The 22,390-nt window shown below is 47.2% G+C and overlaps 1 protein-coding gene across 1 annotated transcript in view; it reads left to right on the top strand.

Moving 5' to 3' along the window:
* Positions 1 to 235: 235 nt before the first annotated feature.
* Positions 236 to 22,390, top strand: part of TRPM4 (transient receptor potential cation channel subfamily M member 4) — a 46,305-nt gene continuing 24,150 nt past the window's right edge. The window contains exons 1-11 of the mRNA XM_060255467.1: positions 236 to 331; positions 440 to 507; positions 2,262 to 2,439; positions 2,677 to 2,857; positions 12,410 to 12,576; positions 13,207 to 13,384; positions 14,426 to 14,490; positions 15,682 to 15,864; positions 16,512 to 16,611; positions 20,710 to 20,825; positions 21,729 to 22,073. Of these exons, the coding sequence (XP_060111450.1) occupies positions 305 to 331; positions 440 to 507; positions 2,262 to 2,439; positions 2,677 to 2,857; positions 12,410 to 12,576; positions 13,207 to 13,384; positions 14,426 to 14,490; positions 15,682 to 15,864; positions 16,512 to 16,611; positions 20,710 to 20,825; positions 21,729 to 22,073 (1,608 nt within the window). The 5' untranslated portion in view covers positions 236 to 304. The remainder of the gene's footprint in view (positions 332 to 439; positions 508 to 2,261; positions 2,440 to 2,676; positions 2,858 to 12,409; positions 12,577 to 13,206; positions 13,385 to 14,425; positions 14,491 to 15,681; positions 15,865 to 16,511; positions 16,612 to 20,709; positions 20,826 to 21,728; positions 22,074 to 22,390) is intronic.

The raw sequence follows: 22,390 nt of genomic DNA, 5'->3' as shown, positions 1-22,390 counted from the left end.
TATATGCCAGATTTTTGTGTTCTGACACAAATATAAGACAACTTTGTGTTTGTATTAATTAGTTCAGTATAAGACAGCTTCATAAAGGCCCTGTGATCAAAATCCAGCTACACATGAACTCTTCAGACTCAGAGGTGTTTATCCAGTCCGGCAAGTTCCTGAGAAGGGTGTGGTGTGCTGCCAGGGGGTTGGATCTCCACGCTGTCTCTCATGCATGTTCTCTCACTCTAGGTTAAATGCCGGGGAAAGTTCTTGGTGCCTCCTAGTCCAGGCTGGCACTCACCGGACCCAGCTACTTAAAGCAATGGTAAATCAGAAGAACCAGGTAAGAGTCCCTCAGACTTTGACAGTTATGTGGGTATTCAAGGGGTATACTTGTGAGCCTGGGTTGTAGGGTTGCTTTAGAGTTTTCCTAATCCCTGATCTTTTTTCTCCCCAGACATGGATCCCCAAACTCTTCAAGAAGAAAGTCTGTACAACTTTTATCGAGCAGCCGAGTGAAGCGGGGTGAGTGAGGCTTGGTTTTCCTGTGAGGCTGAAGCTGACCCCCAGTTTCCCTGCTTGCAGTTCTTGGTTCTTTGTTCTCGGATACAATCACAGCTGTGAATGGTATTTAAACAAGGTCTGCATCCCAAACCGAACTTTGGAACACCCCAACTCACACATCCCCGGAATCAGGAGATGGCGATCTGCCATGTGTAATGCAGAGAAGACTATGTAGAAAACTGTGCTTCCCATCCCCCACCCCAAAAATGAGGCAGGGTATACATCTCTGCTTCCGGCAACCACGTTCACTTCTAAGCTGTCACTCAGGCTACTAGTTCATACCTTCTCCTGTGGTGTAAGAGAATTGCAATGTCCATCTTCCAGTGCCGCTTAGATGATTCTCCCAATAATTTATTTTCCATTTCCCCACAACCTCTAATTCTGGAGCAGACTCTCAAAACGTTCTTAACATTTCCATGATGCCCGCGATTCATATTGTAAACAGTCACTGTTACAAAGAATTGTCTTTGACCTTTGCAATGAAATGTCTCTGTACATCCTGTATTTTACAGTTTTTATATTATTGTTTACATTTTCCTCCTCTATACCCATATGTATCATATCCGCCAACACACCATGCATCTGACAAAGTAGTACTTTGTCTGCACTTTGAAAATAGATTCTGGTCTACTAAGGCTTATACTGTAATAAATCTGTTAGTCTTCAAGATGATTATTGCTTATAATGGTTCTGTTATTCATGCTACTCTTAGTTTCTGTGACTTTCCTCAATAAGTTTGCTTTTTTGCCTCATGTAAGTGTCATCACAGGGATCCACCATCTGCCCCAATCCATCTCTTCTCTCTATCTATTAAATGTTTATACAGCCCTTACAGTGACACACCTTTATACTGTGGCACACCTTTTCCTTTCTGTATACATATTTCCCTCCAGTGTTAGGGGCTGTCCCTAACATAGGGTTGCCAAGTCCAATTCAAGAAATATCTGGGGACTTTGGGGGTGGAGCCAGGAGCAAGGTTGTGACAAGCATAATTGAACTCCAAAGGGAGTTCTGGCCATCAAATTTATAGGGACTACCACATGTTTTAAATGCCTTCCCTCCTTTGGAAATAATGGAGGATAGGGGCACCTTTTGGGGGGGCTCATAGAACTGGACTCCCTGGTCCAATCCTTTTGAAACTTGGAGGGTATTGTGAGGAGAGGCATTGGATGCTATGCTGAAAATTTGGCGCTTCTACCCCAAAAAAACAGTCCTCCCAGAGCCCCAGATACCCACAGATCAATTCTCTATTATACCCTGTGGGAATTGGTCTCCATAGGGAATAATAGAGTGCCCAGCAGACATTTCCCACTCCCCGCACTTTCTGATGACCCTGAAGTAGAGAGAATCAGGGAATCCCCTGCCCCCACCTGAGGATTGGCAACCCCACACACCAGCACTAAAGAATCACAGAGGCAAAACTGGGAAGAAGCCTTCACTCAGAGGCTTCCACGTTTAATAAAGCAGAAGTCCATCGGCATCTTAAAGACTAACAACGTTTATTTCAGCATGAGCTTTCAAGATTCAGAGCTCACTTCTTGTGCTCTGATGGACTCATGAAAATTCAGGCTGAAATAACTGCTGTTAGTCTTTAAGGTGCTATTGGACTCCTGTTTTATTTTGCTGCAATGGACTAACATGGCTGCCCCCCGCTATCCAGTGCCGAAGCCTACGTCTTGTCTGAGATCTGTTTCCATGCTTCCCCAATTCTGCAGGGACTCCTGCTTGTGCCAGTGTGGGAACACTCGCAGCAACCATATCTCCGTCGCCACAGAAGATGCCTTCGGAGCGGCCATTGTCAGCAAATGGGTCTCAGCCCAGCACACAACAGAGAAACCCACAGATGCCTACGGAGAGGTGGAGTTTGTGGGCACTGGACGCAGGCCCAGCAAGGTGAGCTGGATGTGGTCTGAGCACTAAGCCAGTCATAGAGAAGGGAGAATTATGCGAAGAAGTAACTCTGGAATACCTGTGCAAAGCAAGGACAACTATTATCTCTTGGCTTGGGGGGTATAAAAGGTTCATTTACAGTTAAGGGTGGGCTAACCCAGAGGTACTGAAGTGTAGGGCTGTGGGTCAGGATCTGAGAGCTATCTGCTGAATTTTCTTCCCCCTCTTTCCCCCTGTAAGTTCATTCGCTTGTCAGACACATCGAACTCTGCGGCTGCCTACGCCCTAGTCACAAACCACTGGAAAATCCCACACCCCAACCTGGTGGTGTCAGTGGTGGGGGGTGAAGGTGAGGTACAAGTGAGGGCGTGGCTTAAGGATGTGCTGCGGAAAGGCCTGGTGAAAGCGGCTCAGAGCACTGGTAAGGCCCGTTCCTTTTCTTTCAGTAGTCTGTTGATGCTCTCGCAACTTGATGCTTAGTGTTGGCGTTACCCAACTAATTCCCATGCAACCACAACATTGTACTGGTGCCAGGGAACTCCTGCTGAGATAGAATGTTTAGATTTGCTGTGGCTGCATCCTGTTTCTGCTGCACCTCCATTCTGCTCACTCCTGACTGGTAACAAGACCTTAGTGTTGCCAACCTCCAGGAGGCACCTAGAGATCTCCTGCTATTACAATTGATCTCCAGACGAGCAAGACCAGTTCCCCTGAAGAAAACAGCTATTGGGGGGTTGGCTTTACAGCATTATACCCTGCTGAGGACCCTCCCCTCCCCAAACCCCACCCAGGCTCCACCCTCAAATCTCCAGGTATTTCCCAACCCAGAGCTGGCAACCTTATGTGTGATAGTCAGGGCTTTTTTCGTAGGAAAAAGCCCAGCAGGAACTCATTTGCATATTAAGCCACACCTCCTGATGTCATAATTGTTTCACACGTGGGCTTTTATTGTACGAAAAGGCCCAGCGGGAACTCATTTGCATATTAGGCCACACCCAAACACCAAGCCAACCAGAACTTCGTTTCTGTGTGTTCCTGGTGGTAGTCAAGCTAGGATTAAGAGACAGAACTTTCAGACTGGCAGAGACATGTAGGGCTGACAACTCCAGTTTAGGAATCTCCTGGAGATTTGGGGGTGCCACAGGGCAGAGTTTGCAGAGCTCAGTGGAGATGTGACACTCTCCAAACTGTCAAGTCGACGGATTCAAGAATGAGTCAAAGTTGATACTAAGACTACATTTATTGATAACCGGTACTCTGGTGCAAGCCTCTAGCTTGCTAAGAATAAAACCAATACATTGATGCATGGGTTTTAAAATACACTTCAAAGACATTCCTGTGGTGGGGGTTCAAAAGGGGAAACATTCACACATAACTACAAGATACTTTCTCAGGCAGTTATCTAGCCATTTGTCCTTGCATTATCATGCAAGGCTTCCTCCCACCTCAGGCCCTGAGAAGGCACCAACTGGTTCTTTCACACCAGTTGCAAATCATAAAATGGGAAAAGGGGGGGGAAGGGAACACCTAAGGGTAATGTATTAGCAGCAGTGGATCCATCATGATTTTAACCAAGCCTGATACAACAGGCTAAGACCCCCTCAGTCTTTATACAGAATTAGTCGATCTTGACATACTGCCCCCCTCAAGCTGACCCTCTCGGTCTCTGAGGGTGCTTATTTAAAAACTTCTTGATCAGGTCAGGGGCTAACACATCCTTTTCTGCTACCCACTCATTTTCGCTAGGAGGGAAATGCTTCCATTTTATTAGATAATACAGCTTTCCGTGTTTGATTTTTGAGTCCAGGATTTCCTGGATCTCATGGTGACTTTAGTTCCCAATCTGGATAGGTTGAGGTGCTTCTGGCCGAGGATGCCATGGAGAAGAACCAGGGTCCTTTCGAAGAAGACTGCAATGAAAGACAGGGTGTACTTTACTAAACATCTTTGGTATCTCCAGCTCCACAGTGACCTTATTTATCACCCTTTTGATCTTAAAAGGACCCAGATATTTATATGCCAATTTCTTGGATGGTTGGGCTAGTGGAAGGTTCTTAGTTGACACAAATACCGAGTCCCCTATTTTGAAGTCCCAAACGGGGATATGGCTTTTGTCATATTGTTTTTTGTACATCTCTTTGGCTGCTTCCAGGTTCTCTTGTATCTCCTTCCAGCTTTTAGTTAGTGTGCCCCACCACTGGTCGAACAGGCTTGGCTCCTTTTGGGTGTCTCCCCCTGGGAGCAATGGGAGAGGTTTTCCCTCATACCCACTCACCGTTTGAAAGGGCGAAGCTTTGGTGGAGCTATGCACACTGTTATTATAGCAGTGTTCAGTGAACGGGAGTAGATCTACCCAATTGGATTGTTGATGGTTAATGTAGTACCTCAAATACTGCTCTAATAACCCGTTCACGCATTCTGTCTGACCGTCCGTCTGCGGGTGGTAGGCGGAACTCAACCCCTGCTCCGTGCCCATCAGTTTGCAAAACTCCCGCCAGAAGTTGGCAACAAATTGTGGGCCTCGGTCACTAATTACCTTATCCGGGATTGAGTGAAGTTTGGCTACATGGTTGAAAAATAAGTAAGCCAGTTTCTTTGTGGTGGGGAGTTGGGCACAGGGAATAAAATGGGCTTGTTTAGAGAAAGTGTCCACTACCACCAATATCACTGTTTTACCGTGAGAGGGCGGTAGTTCCACAATGAAATCCATGGAGACTATCGACCACGGTCTAGAGGCAGTCTCAAGCAGTTTGAGTAGCCCAGGGGGGCTTTCCTCCCCTTCTCTTGGCCATTATGCAAACGGGGCATGTGGACACGAATTCTGATATAATCTTTTTCATGGATGGCCACCAAAATTGCCTATTGACCAAGTGCAGGGTCTTGATGTATCCAAAGTGCCCTGCCAGTTTGTTGGAGTGACAGAACTGTAACACCTCTGACCTCATAGTCTTGGGAATGTATAGCTTTTCCCCCTTGTACCATAAACCATCCTCTCGTTTCTGAATTTATCCTGGCCACCCCTCCCCCTCTTTCTTGGTCTCCGCTGCTATTTTTTCTGTCCCCCACCCTTGCAATTGGCATTTCTTCTGTGACCGGGTGGTTACAACTGTGGCCACCTGGGTGGGTGGAATCAAAGAGTCCACTATTTCTTTCTTTTGGCTGTTGTGCTGGGGCAGTCAGGATAGAGCATCGGCTAAGAAGTTTTTCGTGCCCGGGATGTGCTTAAGCACAAAGTCGAACTTAGAGAAAAACCCCGCCCACCTAATCTGTTTTTCACTGAGTTTCCTCTTCCCCGTAAGGGCCTCGAGGTTTTTATGGTCGGTCCATATCTCAAACGGTACTTTTGCCCCCTCTAACCAGGACTGCCATGTTTTCAGAGCGAATGTTACTGCGAAAGCCTCCTTGTCCCACACCGACCAATTCCGCGGCTCTGCAGAGAATTTTTTTGAGATATAAGCGCAAGGTCTCAGTTTCCCTTCCTCATCTTTCTGCATGAGGATGGCTCCGACGGCCACATTGGAGGCGTCGCATTGCACAATGAAGGGTTTGAAGGGTGACCCAGGACCGGCTCACTTGTGAATAGCTGCTTCAGTTATCAAACGCCAGCTGGCAGTTGGGTGTCCAATTCAAACGGGCTCCTGGCCATTTGGCGTCCAGGCCCTTCAGTGAGGGGGAGCATGATTTGGGCGAACCCCGGTATGAACGTTTTCTAAAAATTTGTGAACCCAAGGAAAGACTGGAGTTGTCTACGTGTCCTCGGGGGAGCCCAATCTAATATGGCTTGCACTTTCGCCGGGTCCATTGCCAACCCCTTGGCCGACACCCGGAAACCCAAGTAATCCAATTCGGTCTTATGGAACTCGCATTTTAATAGTTTGGCATACAGCTTGTGACTTAACAGGGTATTTAACACCTCCCACACCAATTTCACATGTGACTTTTCGTCTTGCGAGTAAATAATGATGTCATCCAGGTACACCACCACCCCCTTGAACAAAAACTTTCTCAACACATTGTTTATGAAATTCATGAACACCCCAGGGGCACCCTGTAGTCCAAATGGCATCACCAGGTATTCAAACTGTCCCAGTGGTGTGTTGAACGCCGCTTTCCACTCATCCCGCACTCTAAAGCTCACTTCTCTCAAGTCCAGCTTTGTAAAAATTTTCCCCTCTGACACAGTACTTAACAAGTCTTTAATGAGGGGGATGGGGTAGGCGTTTGAGGTGGAAATGACATTTATCCCACGAAAATCTGTGCAAAGTCTAAGTGAGCCATCCTTCTTTTTCCGGAACAAGACAGGGGTGGCATGGGGGGCCATGGCCGGCCTAATGAACCCCCGTTTTAGGTTCTTGTCCAGAAATTTGCACAGCTCCGCTTTTTCCGCCCATCCCATCGGGTATAGTTTGGCTTTTGGAAGTGATTGCCCCGGTATTAACTCGATGGCACAGTCAGTGTCCCTGTGGGGCGGCAGCTCATTGGTGCCTTGCTCGCTAAACGCCCCCATCAAATCCTGATATGCCCGGGGAATCTCCGGGACTTCTTCCACTGTCAGGCACACCCTCTCGGTTGAGGGCGGAGGGCGAGGTCCCCACTCTAAATTCCATAGGTGGTCCTTGCACAAAGGGTCCACAAATTTTATAGTCTGCCTTCCCCATCGAATGTCTGGTTGGCTCATGTTTGGCCAACCACCCTACCCCCAAAACTACCGGGTAGGAGCAAGAGGGGGCGATCACGAAAGACTCGTGCTCCCAATGCTCCTCGATTCCCATGGGCAAAAATTGGGTCTCTAGGGCGCAGAGTTCACCCGCATTACTGACCTGTCCATTTGTTCAAATTGTATGGGCGGTGGTAGTCAGGCCCAAGGCATCCACTATTTGGGGCGTGATTAGTTCTTGATTGCACCCAGAGTGAATTAAGGCCCTCACTTGCATGAACCTCTTGAGCTTGGGGTTCAACAGTCTCACTGGTACAAAGTATAGGGATCCAGTCACTCTCACTGGTGCCGGCTCCTCTGCGACCTGCTGGTGGGCACCTCTCAGAGCAGGTTGTTCTCATTTCCCGACGGCTCCATCCACACCAGCTCGCTCAGCTCATCCGCCAGGAACGTGTCCTCTTCCGACTCTTCAATGGCCGCCATGTTGCCTTTTGCCACTTCCTTAGGGCGGCCTGGTGCCTTCTTCGGGATAGGGGTGCTCTGCTTTGGGGCACTCAGTGGTGCCCGCGGGGGGTTCGGGCAACTGCTCGCTAGGTGCCCCGGGTCCCCGCTCCGAAAGCACTTGCGGAGTCCGGCGGGCTTCCCACCACTGGTTCCCCCTTTTGGCTTCTTCGTCTCTGTTTTCGGGGTTGTTTTCAGGTCCCGTCCCCCTTAGAACATAAGAACATAAGAGAAGCCATGTTAGATCAGGCCAATGGCCCATCCAGTCCAACATTCTGTGTCACACAGCAGCTATATATACACACACACACACACACACATATACATACACACACACACACACACACTGTGGCTAATAGCCACTGATGGACCTCTGCTCCATATTTTTATCTAACCTCCTCTTGAAGGTGGCTATGCTTGTGGCCGCCACCACCTCCTGTGGCAGTGAATTCCACATGTTAATCACCCTTTGGGTGAAGAAGTACTTCCTTTTATCCATTTTAACCTTTCTGATCAGCAATTTCATCGAATGCCCACGAGTTCTTGTATTGTGAGAATGCCCATGAGTTCTTGTATTTCCGCTCTGCTGCTGGCGTTGCATGGCGACTCGCTTCATATTGGTCTCTACCTCGCCCGCTAGCTGGATCCAACCTACCAACGTAGTAGGTCGGGCTTTGGTGAGGGCCCGATCCAATATGCCCGCATTCAGACCCCGGATGAAGTGCTCGATTTTCATCAGCTTGCTCCATCCCCGAACCTTAGCCGCGTTAGCCCAGAAGTCTGCTGCATATTCCCGGATCGACTTCGAGCCCTGCTGCATGTCCCGCAGGGCCGCCAGCGCCCGGGTCTCCTGGAGGGGGTCTTCGTACTGAGCCAACAGAGCCTGAAGAAACATTGCTACATAGTCCAGTTCCGGGCTCATGGCTTCGTACAGGCTCATGTACCATCTTTTAGCCGCCCCCTTCAGCTTCGACCCCAGGTAGTCCACTCAACTGAACTCATCAGGAAACGTATTCCCCCCAGTAATGCATGTAGCTGTTCGCCTGGATCGTGAAGTACTCCACTTCATCTGGCTCCCCGTCAAAGGTAGCATTGAGCTCCCTTCCTCGCCCTCCATCTTGAGGTGCTGGAGGGGGAACCGCTGGCTGTGGCGCCGCGGGCACGGCTGGTGGCACTGCCAGTGCAGCTGGGGCTGGACCCGCTGGTGCCGGATCGGGGGGGGGGGTTTGAGGGACCCTCCTGGGCCCCGGCAACCCCAGGGAACGGGAGATCTCTCAGGTGATCTCCCCCGCCATGCGGTTGGTCATGGCCTGCATCTCGTCCTTCAGGCCCTTGACCACGCTCTCTACTTCTTTGCGAACCATCGCTCGGAACTCCCTAGCCATCTCGTCCTCCTCCTCCTTTGGAGCTGAGGCCTCTGGCTCTCTTTCGTCCGACTCCGGACCCCCCTCGTGTACCGGGATGACCATGATGGTGTCAATCTTCTCCGGCTCCATGGGTCCCGGATTGGACCCCTCTTCATTGGCCATCCGCATCCTTTGCATGTGCCAGGTTAGGATGGCTTCCCGGCTAGCCGGGGCCTCATCCATCGTGCTGGTGGAGGTCCGAGGTTGCCACTGCTGGGGGGTAACTAGGAGTTGCTGGATCTGCGGAGGAGAGGCCGCTACTCTCCAGGCATCTAGTACGTGCCACGGAATAGACGGCCCTTCTTCAGCGTCGGGAAGCTCACCGCCTTCTGGTATCTTTTCAGCCATTAGGCTACAAAGTGGCCAGGGTGGTTAAGCTTCAAAAAGGATTCTTAGCAAAATGTCAAGTCGACGGATTCAAGAATGAGTCAAAGTTGATACTAAGACTACATTTATTGATAACCGGTACTCTGGCGCAAGCCTCTAGCTTGCTAAGAATGAAACCAATACATTGATACATGGGTTTTAAGATACACTTCAAAGACATTCCTGCGGTGGGGGTTCAAAAGGGGAAACATTCACACATAACTACAAGATACTTTCTCAGGCAGTTATCTAGCCATTTGTCCTTGCATTATCATGCAAGGCTTCCTCCCACCTCAGGCCCTGAGAAGGCGCCGACTGGTTCTTTCACACCGGTTGCAAATAAAATGGGAAAAGGGGGGAAGGGAACACCTAAGGGTAATGTATTAGCAGCAGTGGATCCATCATGATTTTAACCAAGCCTGATACAACAAGCTAAGACCCCCTCAGTCTTTATACAGAATTAGTCAATCTTGACACAAACCTCCAAGGGATGCTGCTATTTGTAGTAGGGAGACCAGGACCGATTTCTCACTCCCCTTACACCGCTCTCATCTTCATCTTCTCAGAGTGCTGTCCTTCCGATTTCCCACTATCTGCCCCAGGGCTGCAGCAAAGATCGGGCGTTTAAGCGCAGCAAACAGAAAGAGGTGTTCAGCGGTTTCTGTTTGCTGCACTTAAGCTGCGACCTTTGCTGAAGCCCCAGGGCAAATGGTGGGAAATTGGAAGGAAGCTGCACTGAGAAGATGAACGTGGGAGCGGCGTAGGGTGAGTGCGAAATCGGTCCAGGTGTAATTCTGGAACTCCAGGCCCCACCTGGAGGATGGCAACCGTGACACAAAGGAATCCAACTGCAATGGAGGAAAGGAGGCACACTGTGAGTGAGGGGATGCCCCAAACACAACAGGGATGGGGGGCTGCAAATGCCATTTCCACCCCTAGTCATTCTGCAGGCTGCAGCTGCCACAGCTGGGACTCCTTTTCAGGCCCCCCCAGTAGATGCAGTTAAGCATTTGTCATGTAAAAGCACACCCTAGGTTCACAAACCAACTCTCATTAAAATAAACATGTTAAAATAAATTTGGATCATGATTTTGCATTAATTAACCATGATTGATGTTGTGTATGTGGACTAATGTTGCTTTGACCATGTTCCTGCCTGGCTCGTTGGAGTCTTTAGCCTGAGCTTGGGGTCTGGAGAACAATGGGTTGTTGCAGGATCCTAATCCCTGCCACCCTGCACCAATCACAGACCCCCTGCTGGTTTAAATGATCCAATGGCGTCCTAGTGCAGGAATCTTGAACTGTATACAGTTGGCCCCATTGGCCCAGAAAATAGGCTTGCCAATCCCCAGGTCCCAGCAGGGGTTCTTCCGCTCTCCCAGGTTCCTTCCTGCCCCCAGTCAGCAGGCCGGCGGGGAGAAGCCCCGCCCCCAGAGGACCATGTGCCTTTCCACTTCCGGAGGCTTCAGTCTCTGATTGAAAGGCTTCCTCTTGGGATGGTGTGTCTGTGTTACTTGGAAGAAGTTGGCAGCAACGTGTGAGTAGAGAAGCCAATCCCTCACTTCAGAGTCGCCAGAAAAGGGGTTGGGGGGGGGGGAATGTCTGCTGAGCACTTCATTATTCCCTATGTGGAGATCGATTCTCATAGGGTATAATGGGGAATTGATCTGGAGGTTTCGGGGACTCTGCGGGAGCTGTTTTCTGAGGTAGAGGAACCAGATTTTCAGTATAGTACCTACTGCCTTTCCCCAAAGTGCCCCCCAAGTTTCAAAATGATTGGGTCCAATTCTATGAGCCCCAAAAGAAGGTGCCCCTATCCTTCATTATTTCCTATGGAAGGAAGACATTTAAAAAGGTGTGCTGTCCCTTTAAATGTGATGGCCAGAACTCCCTTGGAGTTCAATTATGCTTGTCACACCATTGTTCCTGGCTCCGCCCCCAATGTCTCCTGGCTCCACCCCCAAAGTCTCCTGGCTCCTCCCCCAAAGTCCCCCGATATTTCTTGAATTGGACTTGGCAACCCAACCAGAAAAGCAGTCTTCTAGTTCAGCCCTTACTATGCTGTCTGTAACTAATCAAGAGAGCTATGATCACTGCAACCACATCTCCTCCTGTCATTGAACCCACTAGTTCAATGTTAGCAATGACTGTCTGAACACAGGCTGCTCTACTAATTATAGTTAGTTGGGGGTCCTTCAAACCAAAAGCTGAAAACATAGTTTGAAGTTGGTTGGTTACATAGTTTGAAGTTGGCCTTGGCTATGGTTTCTTGTGATGTGTCAACACAGACATTCTGGCTTAGTCCTAGTTTTGTTCCTGCTTAAAAGACAATGAAAGCATTTCTTGAGGTAAACCAGAATCATTGGAATGTTGAATCCTGGTTTCACAAACTAAGCATAGTTAAGGCAAACAGCGGTTTCACACAAATTCAGAAGTGCACTTGTGCGTGGTTGTCTGTGGATGTCTGTGTGCACTAAGATAATATGGTCCAGAGACACAGATTAATCATATAGTTAAAAGCAGGCATCTTTCCTGAAAGCTGTGATTGTTGCAAAAAAAAGTCATGAGTCATGTGTTTTATATACCTTTTTCTGAGGTGTTCTTTTTAATTGCTGTGTTTATGTGTGTGTCTGTGAGATAGAGAGCGCTGGAAGTGTATCAAAGTGCACAATGCAGGATCTCTAGGTGGATGGGTGTGCATGAGAAGGAGGGTGTGGATACACAAATAAGGACGTTGAGCTGTTTGAGAAATAAGCTTCTGTATGAGTGAGAGGGTACTCTTTGTCCAATAGGCGTGTCCCAAGGGAAATTATGATTATCCTCATCCTTGTAGGGCTATTTCTCAATCAGAAACTCCCTACGATATCCATTCCGAGCATTCAGGGAGTGAATGATTCCTCTGAACGGCCCACCTCTTTTTTCTTTAATTTGAAAACAAAAAACATGTTTTAACATGTATAGTATAAAATTGACAAATGTGTATAATTATTACAATTGTATAAAGTTCACCAGTTTACCGCAGTCCCTTCCATTTTCCTCACAGGGGCCTGGATTATGACTGGTGGCCTCCATGCTGGGGTGGGCAAATATGTTGGAGAAGCCGTGAGAGACCATACCACAGCCAGTACTAATTCCAGCACCCAGGTGGTGGCTATGGGCATCGCTCCATGGGGCATGGTTGAGAATCGCCATTGTCTTGTAAACACAAAGGTATGGTTTGTGGGGGGTGGGGGGCTAGGCAAGAGAAACTGTGGGGGAACACAAACTGAACACACAGATTGGAAAGGAAGTGTGGCCAGTGTATCCTTTACATGCACCAAGGTGACTGCTTAGGGCACCAGAGGTGAACGGGGGCCAAAACCAGCCCTGTCACTGTACTGACCCACCCACTTATTCATGGCATAAGGGTCTGCCACAGCATGTGATACAACCAGGGCTTTCTATAGAAAAAGTCCAGCAGGAACTTATTTGCGTATTAGGCCATACACCCTGATGCTTCCCTACAACATGGTGAAGGGTACAAAGCCATTCCCCAAAGGTGTGAAAAATCCTTGGACTAGCCCTGCATGGAGGTATTTTCTGGATGAGATGGAACCAAAGCATTGCAGTTCCATTTCTCCCCTCATCACCCCTGACAGCCAGCACAGTGCAGTGGCTAAAGTCTTGTTGAGTGATGTTGGGCCTGTCACGGTCACTCAGCCTAATTTACCTCACAGGGATGTTGTGGTGAGGAGAAAATGGGTGTCAGGGGAATCATATTGTGAGCTGCTTTGGCTTCCCAGTGGGATGAAAAACTGAATTTTATCAGCTAAATAAATTAATTGATATTTCCTCATGAAGGGTTCATTCCCAGCACATTATATCCGGACAAGCCCTGCCAGCCCTTTCTGTCCTCTAGATGCCAACCACTCTGCCTTCTTCTTGGTAGACGATGGGACGACGGGCAAGGCAGGTGGAGAAGCTTTCTTCCGTGCCCACCTGGAACACTACATTGCCCAGCAAAAAGTGGGAGCTGGAGGTGAGAGACTTTCCCCCCATACAATAATGTCCAGCACTTCCATCACACACGGGAGCCATCAGTATAATGCCATTAGTGATCAGAAAGACCTTGTTTTGAATCCCCACTCTGCCATCAGTTTCCGTAGGTGAGCTTAGGCCAGTTCTGTGCTTAACCCATAGTGTGAGGACATACTAGACAGAGAGAACTATGTACACTCCATAAAGAAAAGGCAGAGTAAATAAAAAATGCATAACTTGCTTCCGTATGCTACTGTATGATGGCTGATAGTTGTCAAGGTGTGACTGTAGATAATGCCTACCATATTTGGAATGATTCCCAAATACTTTCTCTACAGGTAATTAAAAAACACCTGTACTCCTTCCTTGTTTATTGTGGCTTTCATTCCATCTTCCTGGTTCAAACTCCATTTTGTGTGCTACATGTATTTTCTGCTTCAATTGCTGTAAACTGTAAATCTCCAGCACTCTGTTCCATTAAATGTTAATTTCACACCAACAGTGACTATAGGGCAGGGGTGGCCAATGGTAGCTCTCCAGAAGTTTTTTTTGTCTACAACTCCCATCAGCCCCAGCCAGCATGACCAATGGCTGGGGCTGATGGGAGTTGTAGGCAAAAATTCTGGCGAGCTACCGTTGGCCACCCCTGCTATAGGGCATTGGCCTCTGCTCAGGGCTTGAATTCAGCAAGAGCTCACAGGAGTGCGGCTCCTGAACCTCCAGCCAGAGTCTGCTTTCAGTGGGGAGTTCTCTCCCCACTGTACATAGATCCTGGGGCATATGCAAATCAGATATGCTACTGAGCTCCTGCACCTTTTTTTCCTCTGCCTCTGCGTTAATTTGAGAATCCTAGAACCGCTATGTAGTAAAGTCCTTCTCAGACATTAGACTTTGGCCCTAATACATCTAACAGGAAAGAATACCATGCGCAATTCTTTCTATTAACCCAAAATACCCCTTTTAAAATTCTATAATTTGTTCCTCCCAGGCTTGTGTTGTTTTTATTCCCTTAGCTAATTTCTTCTTCTTCTCCCCTCCCCAGGTGTTGGAAGTATTGAGATTCCTGTGTTGGTGTTGCTCATTTGTGGGGACTCATCCATGTTCAAGGTAATAGAGATGTGGGTTGTTGAGGGCACAGGGGCAAGGAGGGTGAAATAAATGTTCATTTAGAAGTGCTGGGATAAAACTGCTTGAGATGCAGAGAATCTTCTGAGGAGAGGTCCACTGATGGAGGTGAGGCTCATGTATCCTGAAAGGGGTGCAGTATTCTCCGCATAGGAGAAAGAGAAGTCTCTACATTTTGAATTTGTATTGATACTAGCCCAATACAAGGAGGAGGTGAGTGAATTCTATGAAGAAGAGTTTGGAATAAAATCCACGTGAAGGAAAAAGATCATTAAATACTAGCTTAATAGACTGTGATCCAGGAGGGCCTTGCTTCAAAAGCCCAGTGTGAAGCCAAACACACTCTCTCAGCTTCGGCTTCCTCCCATCAATATGGGGGTAATAATTCTCTGAAAATGAATGCCTGGAATCTCTAAATTTGCTCTCTAGACCCGTACAAAGCTGGGGGTGTTTGGAAATCTGTCTCTGAGAAAAGAATCACATCATTTCTGAGGGTTTCCCAAGCAGTTCTCAGTGCTTTTCCTTACTGAAAGGAGGTTCTGGTGTTGTGCATGCGAGTGAGACTAGGGTTGCCAGGTCCGACTCAGGAAATATCTGGGGGCTTTGGGGGTGGAGCCAGGAGACACTGGGGATGGAGCCAGGAGTAAGGTTGTGATGAGCATGACTGAACTCCAAAGGGAGTTCTGGCCATCACATTTAAGGGAACTGCACTCCTTTAAATGTCTTCCCTTCATTGGAAATAATGGAAGATGGGGGCACCTTCTTTTGGGGTTCATAGAATTTGAACCCCTTGGTCCAATCTTTTGGAAACTTGGGAGGGGCATTGAGGAAAGGCACTAGGTGGTAGGATGAAAATTTGGTGCCTCTGCTTTGAAAAACAGCCCACACAGAGCCCCAGATACCCACCAGTCGATTCTCCATTATACCCTATGGGAACTGGTCTCCGTAGGGTATAATGGAGTGCCCAGTGAATATTTATCCCCCTCCCACTTTCTGCTAACTCTAAAGCAGGGGGGAGGACCTTCAGACCAGGGGATCTCCTGCCCCCAATTGGGGACTGGCAACCCCAAATGGGACTGTTCCATTGGATCCTATGAAGTCCAAGAGGAAGGTGCTTGTCTGTTTGGAGCAGGTCTTGTCTCATGCCAACCATTTCTGCTTCCTGCTGCACAGCGTGTTGCTGAGGCTGTGCATTCCTCCATCCCCTGCCTGCTCTTGCGTGGATCTGGAGGGGCAGCTGACTGCTTGGCTGAGTTGCTGGAAGAGACGCTACCCAGAGAGTCCCTGAAGATCAAGGCACTGGAGAAAATGCGAGGAAAGTTCCCTGAGAATGAACTGGCAGAGCTGGCAGAAGAGGTAAGAAAGCTTCCCATTAATGGCTTCTGTTCTTTCTCCATGAGCTCTCCAGAAAGAATGCAGATTCTTTTTCATTCTACCTTCTTTTGGGCAGGAGCTCACAGGAGCAGAGCTTTGGAACCTCTAAATGTTATTGTGCTCTTTCTTTCATACTTGCTTCTGGGCTCCACTGTTCAACCCCCCTGTGAGAATTTTGCTGAATTCCAAGAGTTTACAAACTTTCTACTATTTCTCCTCACAAAAAAAGGGGAAACAACCAAAATATATAAAGCAGACAGATGGAATTCTTCCTCATGCCGCTGTGGCCACATAGGAGAAAATAATTTTAAAAGTGTGATGGGAGTAAGGTTTTATTATGATAATTATAATTCAAGAAGCATTTTAAGGTAGATGCTGAGCTGATATAATTTAGTGTACCTTCTGGTGATGTCAGGGGTGTGAGGCATATGCAAATGAGTTATGCAAATGAGCTCTGGTGCCTCTTTTTCTACGAAATGACCCCTGCTTACCTGGGGATACTGAAGTGTGCTCACTGTATCTCCACATGGCCCAGACCTGAGTAGAGGACACCTGAAAATCTTTCTCTGGAAAGAATCATACCTTTCCTGGGGTTTCTTCAAAGGGTTCTCAGTACTTTCTCTCACTAGGCAGAACGAATTGGGGCCAGACGAGAACTAGTGACAATCTACTCTGACCAAGAAGGCCTGGAAGAGTTTGAAACTATCTTGCTCAAAGCCCTGGTGAAAGGTGAGTGTCCTACCACAGACTTTCCTAATTGGTCAATGACTTCATGATTCCCCCTGACCATCAGTTCCTTTAAAACAGGACTGGCCAAACTTGCTTAATGTTAGAGCCACACAAAATAAACATCAGATGTTAGGAAGTTGCAAGGCAAGGAAGGAAGGAAGGAAGGGAGGAACTTTAACTTTAAATACATTCTCCAAGCTGCTGCCTGGCTTGGCTTGAATAAATGATTTCAAGAGGCAAATGCCTTCTCCAAGGCAGTGGGGGCTTCAAGAGCCACACAATATGCGTGAAAGAGCCACATGTAGCTCTCGAGCCACAGTTTGGCCACCCCTGCTTTAAACTAAAACCCAGCTCTGACTGATGATGCTTACTGTGACTCAGATCTTAAACTTTAGCCCTAACCTTTGAACTTGACATGAAAGGTAGCATTCATTTCTGCGAGTCCCTAGCTAGATTATTCATGAGCCACTGTTGTGAAACGCTTTTGTGTCTGGATATTCTGAGGATCCGCTAACAACATAAAGAAAGAATATTGAGAAGTGACATTGTCCCAATCTGGCAGCCACCATTTCCTCCTATTCAACCTTCACTATGAGGTTAAAAACTGAAATGACCCAGAAGTGCCCCCTGAAGTGAGGCAAAACAATGACAGTGTTCAGATGTCAAGAACAGATTCCAATTTGTCAAGGTAAGAACAAGCCAAGGAATCTTTGGCAAGACATCTCCTTCCTTTTCTATTCACATACAGAACTGAGAATTAAGACTTGCTGTTTTGAAAAAAGCTACTAAAGTTTTGTTGCAATATTCAGTACTGGGAGCCAGTCTGGTTTAGTGGTTAAAGTGTGTGGTCTGTAATCTGGGAGAACTGACTTTGATTCCCCACTCCTCCACTTGCTCCTGCTGATATGACCTTGGGTCAGTCATAACTCTCTCAGAGCTGTTCCTCTCAAGAGTAGTTCTGGGAGAGCTCTCTCAGCCTCCCCCCCCCACGTCACAGGGTGCCTGTTGTGAGGAGGGGAAGGGAAAGGAGATTGTAAACCACTCTGAGACTCCAAGTGAAGGGTGGGTTTAAATCCAATTTCCTCTCCTCCTCCCTTCTTCTTCTTCTTCTCCTCCTCCTCCTTCTTTTTCTTCCCCTCTTCTCCTTTTCTCTTCCTCCTCCTCCTCCTCTTCTTATTTTCTTCTTTTCTCCTCCTCCTCCTCTCCTCTTCTTCCTGAGATATTTTAACAAACTGCAGTTTGTTGCTTACCTACCAACTGCAGTTCAAAGTGCTTAACCGCAAACAATACTCGAGATCTGTGCTCAGATCTCCAGTTGAGTAACTGAGCTGCAAAAAGCATCCCCAGGAGACTCAGTGTGGAACATGGCTGCTAGTGGACTGGGAATGGATAGGTTAACTCCCCCCACTCTCACTGTGTTACTGAATAGAAGTATCCCCAGCTCTTTAAGCCCCAGGAAAAGGACAAGCACACATGCTGGGCCCATCTTTATTTCCTACCAGGGTTTAAAGGATGCGGAGGCATTTCCACTCTGGGAAACCATGAACATTAACACTTTGTCCTAGTGCTATAATCCCAGTCCATATCAAGCTTTCTTATGCTTGCTGTGTGCAGGTTCTCTGGTACCATTTGTGATTTATTATAGATGAGAAGTAGTCTGGGAAGCATGCAAGCCAGAGGATTCCCCGGTTTGTTCTAATCACAAACAAAACAGGGCTTGTTTGCGTCATCAAAATATAGCCTTTATGATTAAAAAACCCACACCTTTAAATGTAGCCTTTTGCTCAATGGACCCCTGGTAGCAACAAAACTGTTATTTTAATTTCAGTCACACAAAACAATAATAATGACAGTAGATTGGCCAAGTGAACAGCAAACCAACTCTGGATCTTGATGCTCTTTGGTAGACTGTACAGAGAAGTCAGATATACAGACTTCCAGAAAATCAGGGGAAGTTCTTTTTAACTTCTGAGTAAGGCAGAACTAAAATTAAAGCATAGTCTGTCAGAACAGATGGATTGTGAGAGGAGGACTCAAGAAGGGACACCGACAGAGAATTCTTCTAATCACAACGGCAAAAATTAATTGTATGTTCTCAACTCATGTTACTGTTTTAAAATGTTACCGGGGGGGGGGGGGGATACCAATTATATTGATGTACCCTATTGTACCCTATTACAAATATAGACTGTACAAATATAAACACTATAACAAGAACAAATTATATTAACATAAATGCATTAAAAAAAAAGAAAATGTCTTAACGAAAGCAATCCTAAGCAAGTCTACTCAGAATCCAACTCAAATCTATTGTGGGGTTTTCCCAGGGGGTGTTTTTGGTAGAAAAAGCCCAGCAGGAACTCATTTGCATATTAGGCCACACCCTGACACCAAGCCAGCCAGAACTGCGTTCCTGCTCAAAAAAAGTCGTAGGCTTTCCCCCTCCTTTTTTGCCATCAAGTCACGGCTGATCTGTGGAACCCCCAAAGTGTTTTCAAGGCAAGAGATGTTCTGAGGTGGTTTGCCATTGCCCGCTTCTGACGTTCGTTAGTGGTCTCACATCCAAATACTGACCAGGCCAACCCTGTTTAGCTTCTGAGATCTGTCAGGGCTCAATAAGCCTTACTTCCAGGAAAATGTGTTTAGGATTGTGCTGTTTAATCTCATGTTTCAAAAGTTTAAACATAAATGTAAGCTATCTAGTTTCTCACCTGCTTGCCATCCCTTTCATGTTTCAAATTCTAATGTTTAGATTTAGACCATGAGATTATAGGTCTAACCAGGGCGCTTTTTTGAAGAAAAAGCCCAGCAGGAACTCATTTGCATATTAGGCTACACCCCCTGATGCCACCATTGTTTCACACAGGGTTTTTTGTAGAAAACGCCCAGCAAGAACTCATTTGCATATTTTGCCACACCCCCTGACACCAAGCCAGACGGAATTGCGCTCCTGTGCATTCCTGCTAAAAAAAAAAGCCCTGGGTCTAACTAACCTGAGCTAATAACACCATTCTTGACTTTGAGATTGAACTACTTAATGAGAAGCTTGGAACAGTCTGTTCAGAGCCTCTCCGTGTTTTTCTTTGTAAGCAGAAGTTACACAGGGCAGGAATCTTACTTAGGACCACAGTGCAACTGGGAGGTGGATAACCTTTTCCCACCCATCCATTATCCCAATTTGAAAGGCCCTGTGGAGCTGGAGTATGTTGCTTGTATCATACATACCCCATTTGCTTAAAAAAATTCCTTGCTGAAGCCTACTTGCTCCTTTTGAGTCATCTGCATCCTCATTTTTCTCTCTTGTGTGTCCTTTTTGCTTCTTCTAGGGCAGGGATATCGAACTCATTTGCTATGAGGGCCGAATCTTGTTAAGCTGGGCCACGTGTGTCATAAAATGTAATGTCACGTCACAGTACACAGGACACACTCAGTCTAATCCACCTCACTGGCTTGCTGAGACTCAACCAACAGAAGGAAGAGAGGCTTGGCTCAGTAGCTCTGCTGTGCAATTGAGAGAGCCTGGCAAAGCTTACTCTCCTTCCCCCACTTCCTCCCCAAGGGAGGAGCTTTGCTCTGTAGCTCCTGTGCAATTGAGCAAGCCTGGCAAAGCAATATGTTATGCAGAAGAAAGCAAGAGAAGGAGAAGGAAACAGATAACAGTGAGTTGCTCATGGGCTTGAGAGGAGCGTCCGGGGACCTGATTCAGCCCCCAGGCTGCATGTTTGACACCCCTGTTCTAGGGAGTTTCTTTCCCACACATTTTGCTCCCTCTAGTGGTTGATTAGATATTGCATTGCTGTATGTTCAGCCTATCTTCCTGCTGATTTAAACTGCAAGTTTTTATGCTGGGTATACAGTGATGTAATACTGAATTAACTGCTAGAGGGAGCAAAACATACGTGGAAAAGAAAAAATAACCAAAGCAATAGGGAGACACAAGCAAGGAAAATTAGATTGTGGAAGAACCCAGTTCCCCTTCCTTATGAGTCTGATCCCTGCCACATATTTATTAACCTTTCCTCACTTGCAGAGCTGCAAAAGCAGGAAGGAGAAGAAGTTGTCTGACACAAATGTGTGTGTGTTCTCTTCTATTTGCAGCGTGTAGGCAGAAAAGTGAGGCTGCTTGCTACCTGGATGAGCTGCGTCTGGCTGTGGCCTGGAACCGTGTGGACATTGCCAGCACTGAGCTCTTCTGTGGGGACATCGTCTGGGAGGTAAGTCAGCTGAGGAATGAGGAGGAGATCTCAGACTGCAAGAAGGATAGAGGATGAAGATAGGGTTACCAACTCCAGGTGGGGAACTTCCTGGAGATTTCTGGGGTGGAGCCTGAGGAGGGTGTGGTTTGGGCAGAGGAGTGAGCCCATCCCGTTGTCCATAGCTAGACTCATTAGCATTTCATAAGAGGTAGCTGAGGTGAGCCTGGACAGCCATGTATGGACTGTCTCCTTCCCAGCCTAGAGGGGGGGAAATCTTTTAAAATGCACAGTAGAGGCTTTGCCCCTCTCCATCCTTCTAATGCAGCAGAGTACTTTCTGTGTACTATGTTCTTCTCCTGCTCTTGCAAAAATGCAAACAGAACAGGATGGCCTTTTTGCAGTAAAGGAAAACAAGAAACAAAAGAGGTCAGTACACAGGATTTAGGTACTAGATCCACACAGATTTTGAGGTCTCATATCTCCAAACTGTGTGTTTTGGACATGGAGTTTTTTGCAGTGAAATCTAAGTGTTTTGGAGTTTGCAGCTTAACTTGGGGCAGGAAGGCAAGAAGGTATAGCCCAATCTGGTCAGATATTGCAAGCTAAGTGGGGTTGGTACTTGGATGGGAGACCACCAAAGAGGACTCTGCAGAGGAAAGCCATGGCCAACTGCCTCTGCTTCTCCACTTGCCTTAAAAATTTCCTTGCTGGGGTCACCATAAATCAGTTGTTGTGACTTGGCGGCACTAACGTACATTACGGAGTCCCAGGCAAAAAGGCGTTTCTTCACAGGGGGTACAGCATTGGACAGGCAAACAAGGTTGGGGTTTTTTGGAGGCGGTGGCATGGACTCCTTTGATGAAGCAGCAGGGGATGGACAAAGTCCTCTTGCCATTATCTGCTGTTCCGCATTTCTTGCAGCCCCACCTATTGCAAGATCCGATGTACGATGCTTTGCTTGGGGACCGCCCTGAACTTGTACGCCTCTTTGTGGAAAATGGCTTGGACGTTGGGCAGTTCCTGACCTGGGGACAACTGGAGAATCTGTATGCAGGGGCTCCGGAGGGCTCCTTGCTGCACAATCTTCTGGAGCAACATCAAGGCATATTCCATGAGCCCTCTTCGCCCCCAGAATACCTGCTATTAGATCGATCTTTGTCTGAGTGCCACCTGTCACAGGTGGGCCGCATCCTGCACGAACTACTGGGAGACGTCTGTGCTCCCTTTTATGTGGGGCTGCATTCTGCCAACCAGAAAGGGATAGGGGTAAGTTGTGAGAAGACACTGATCTGTTCAGCAGGAGCCCAGTGGGGAAAACTTAAAAATGAACAAAATTGATTCCACCATAAACTTTCTTGAGCCAGTACTCGCTTCATCAAATGCAAAAGTTAAAATCAGGAATTGTGTGTGTGTGTACATAGAAATCATAAATTACAAAAAAACCCTAAAATTATAATCCAAAAATGTTTAATAACATTACAAATTTTTAAAAAACAGGCATCAAAAAACCATAGTCCTTGGTCACGTGTATATGTACCTTCCCCTTTTACATCCTTTTGTATACAAGCTCAATTTCATTCTCA

The sequence above is a fragment of the Heteronotia binoei genome, chromosome 15 (genome assembly GCF_032191835.1).
Source record: "Heteronotia binoei isolate CCM8104 ecotype False Entrance Well chromosome 15, APGP_CSIRO_Hbin_v1, whole genome shotgun sequence".
NCBI lineage: Eukaryota > Metazoa > Chordata > Lepidosauria > Squamata > Gekkonidae > Heteronotia > Heteronotia binoei.
The sequence above is the reverse complement of the archived record's forward strand: the minus strand, read 5'-3'. Positions and strand labels throughout refer to the sequence as shown.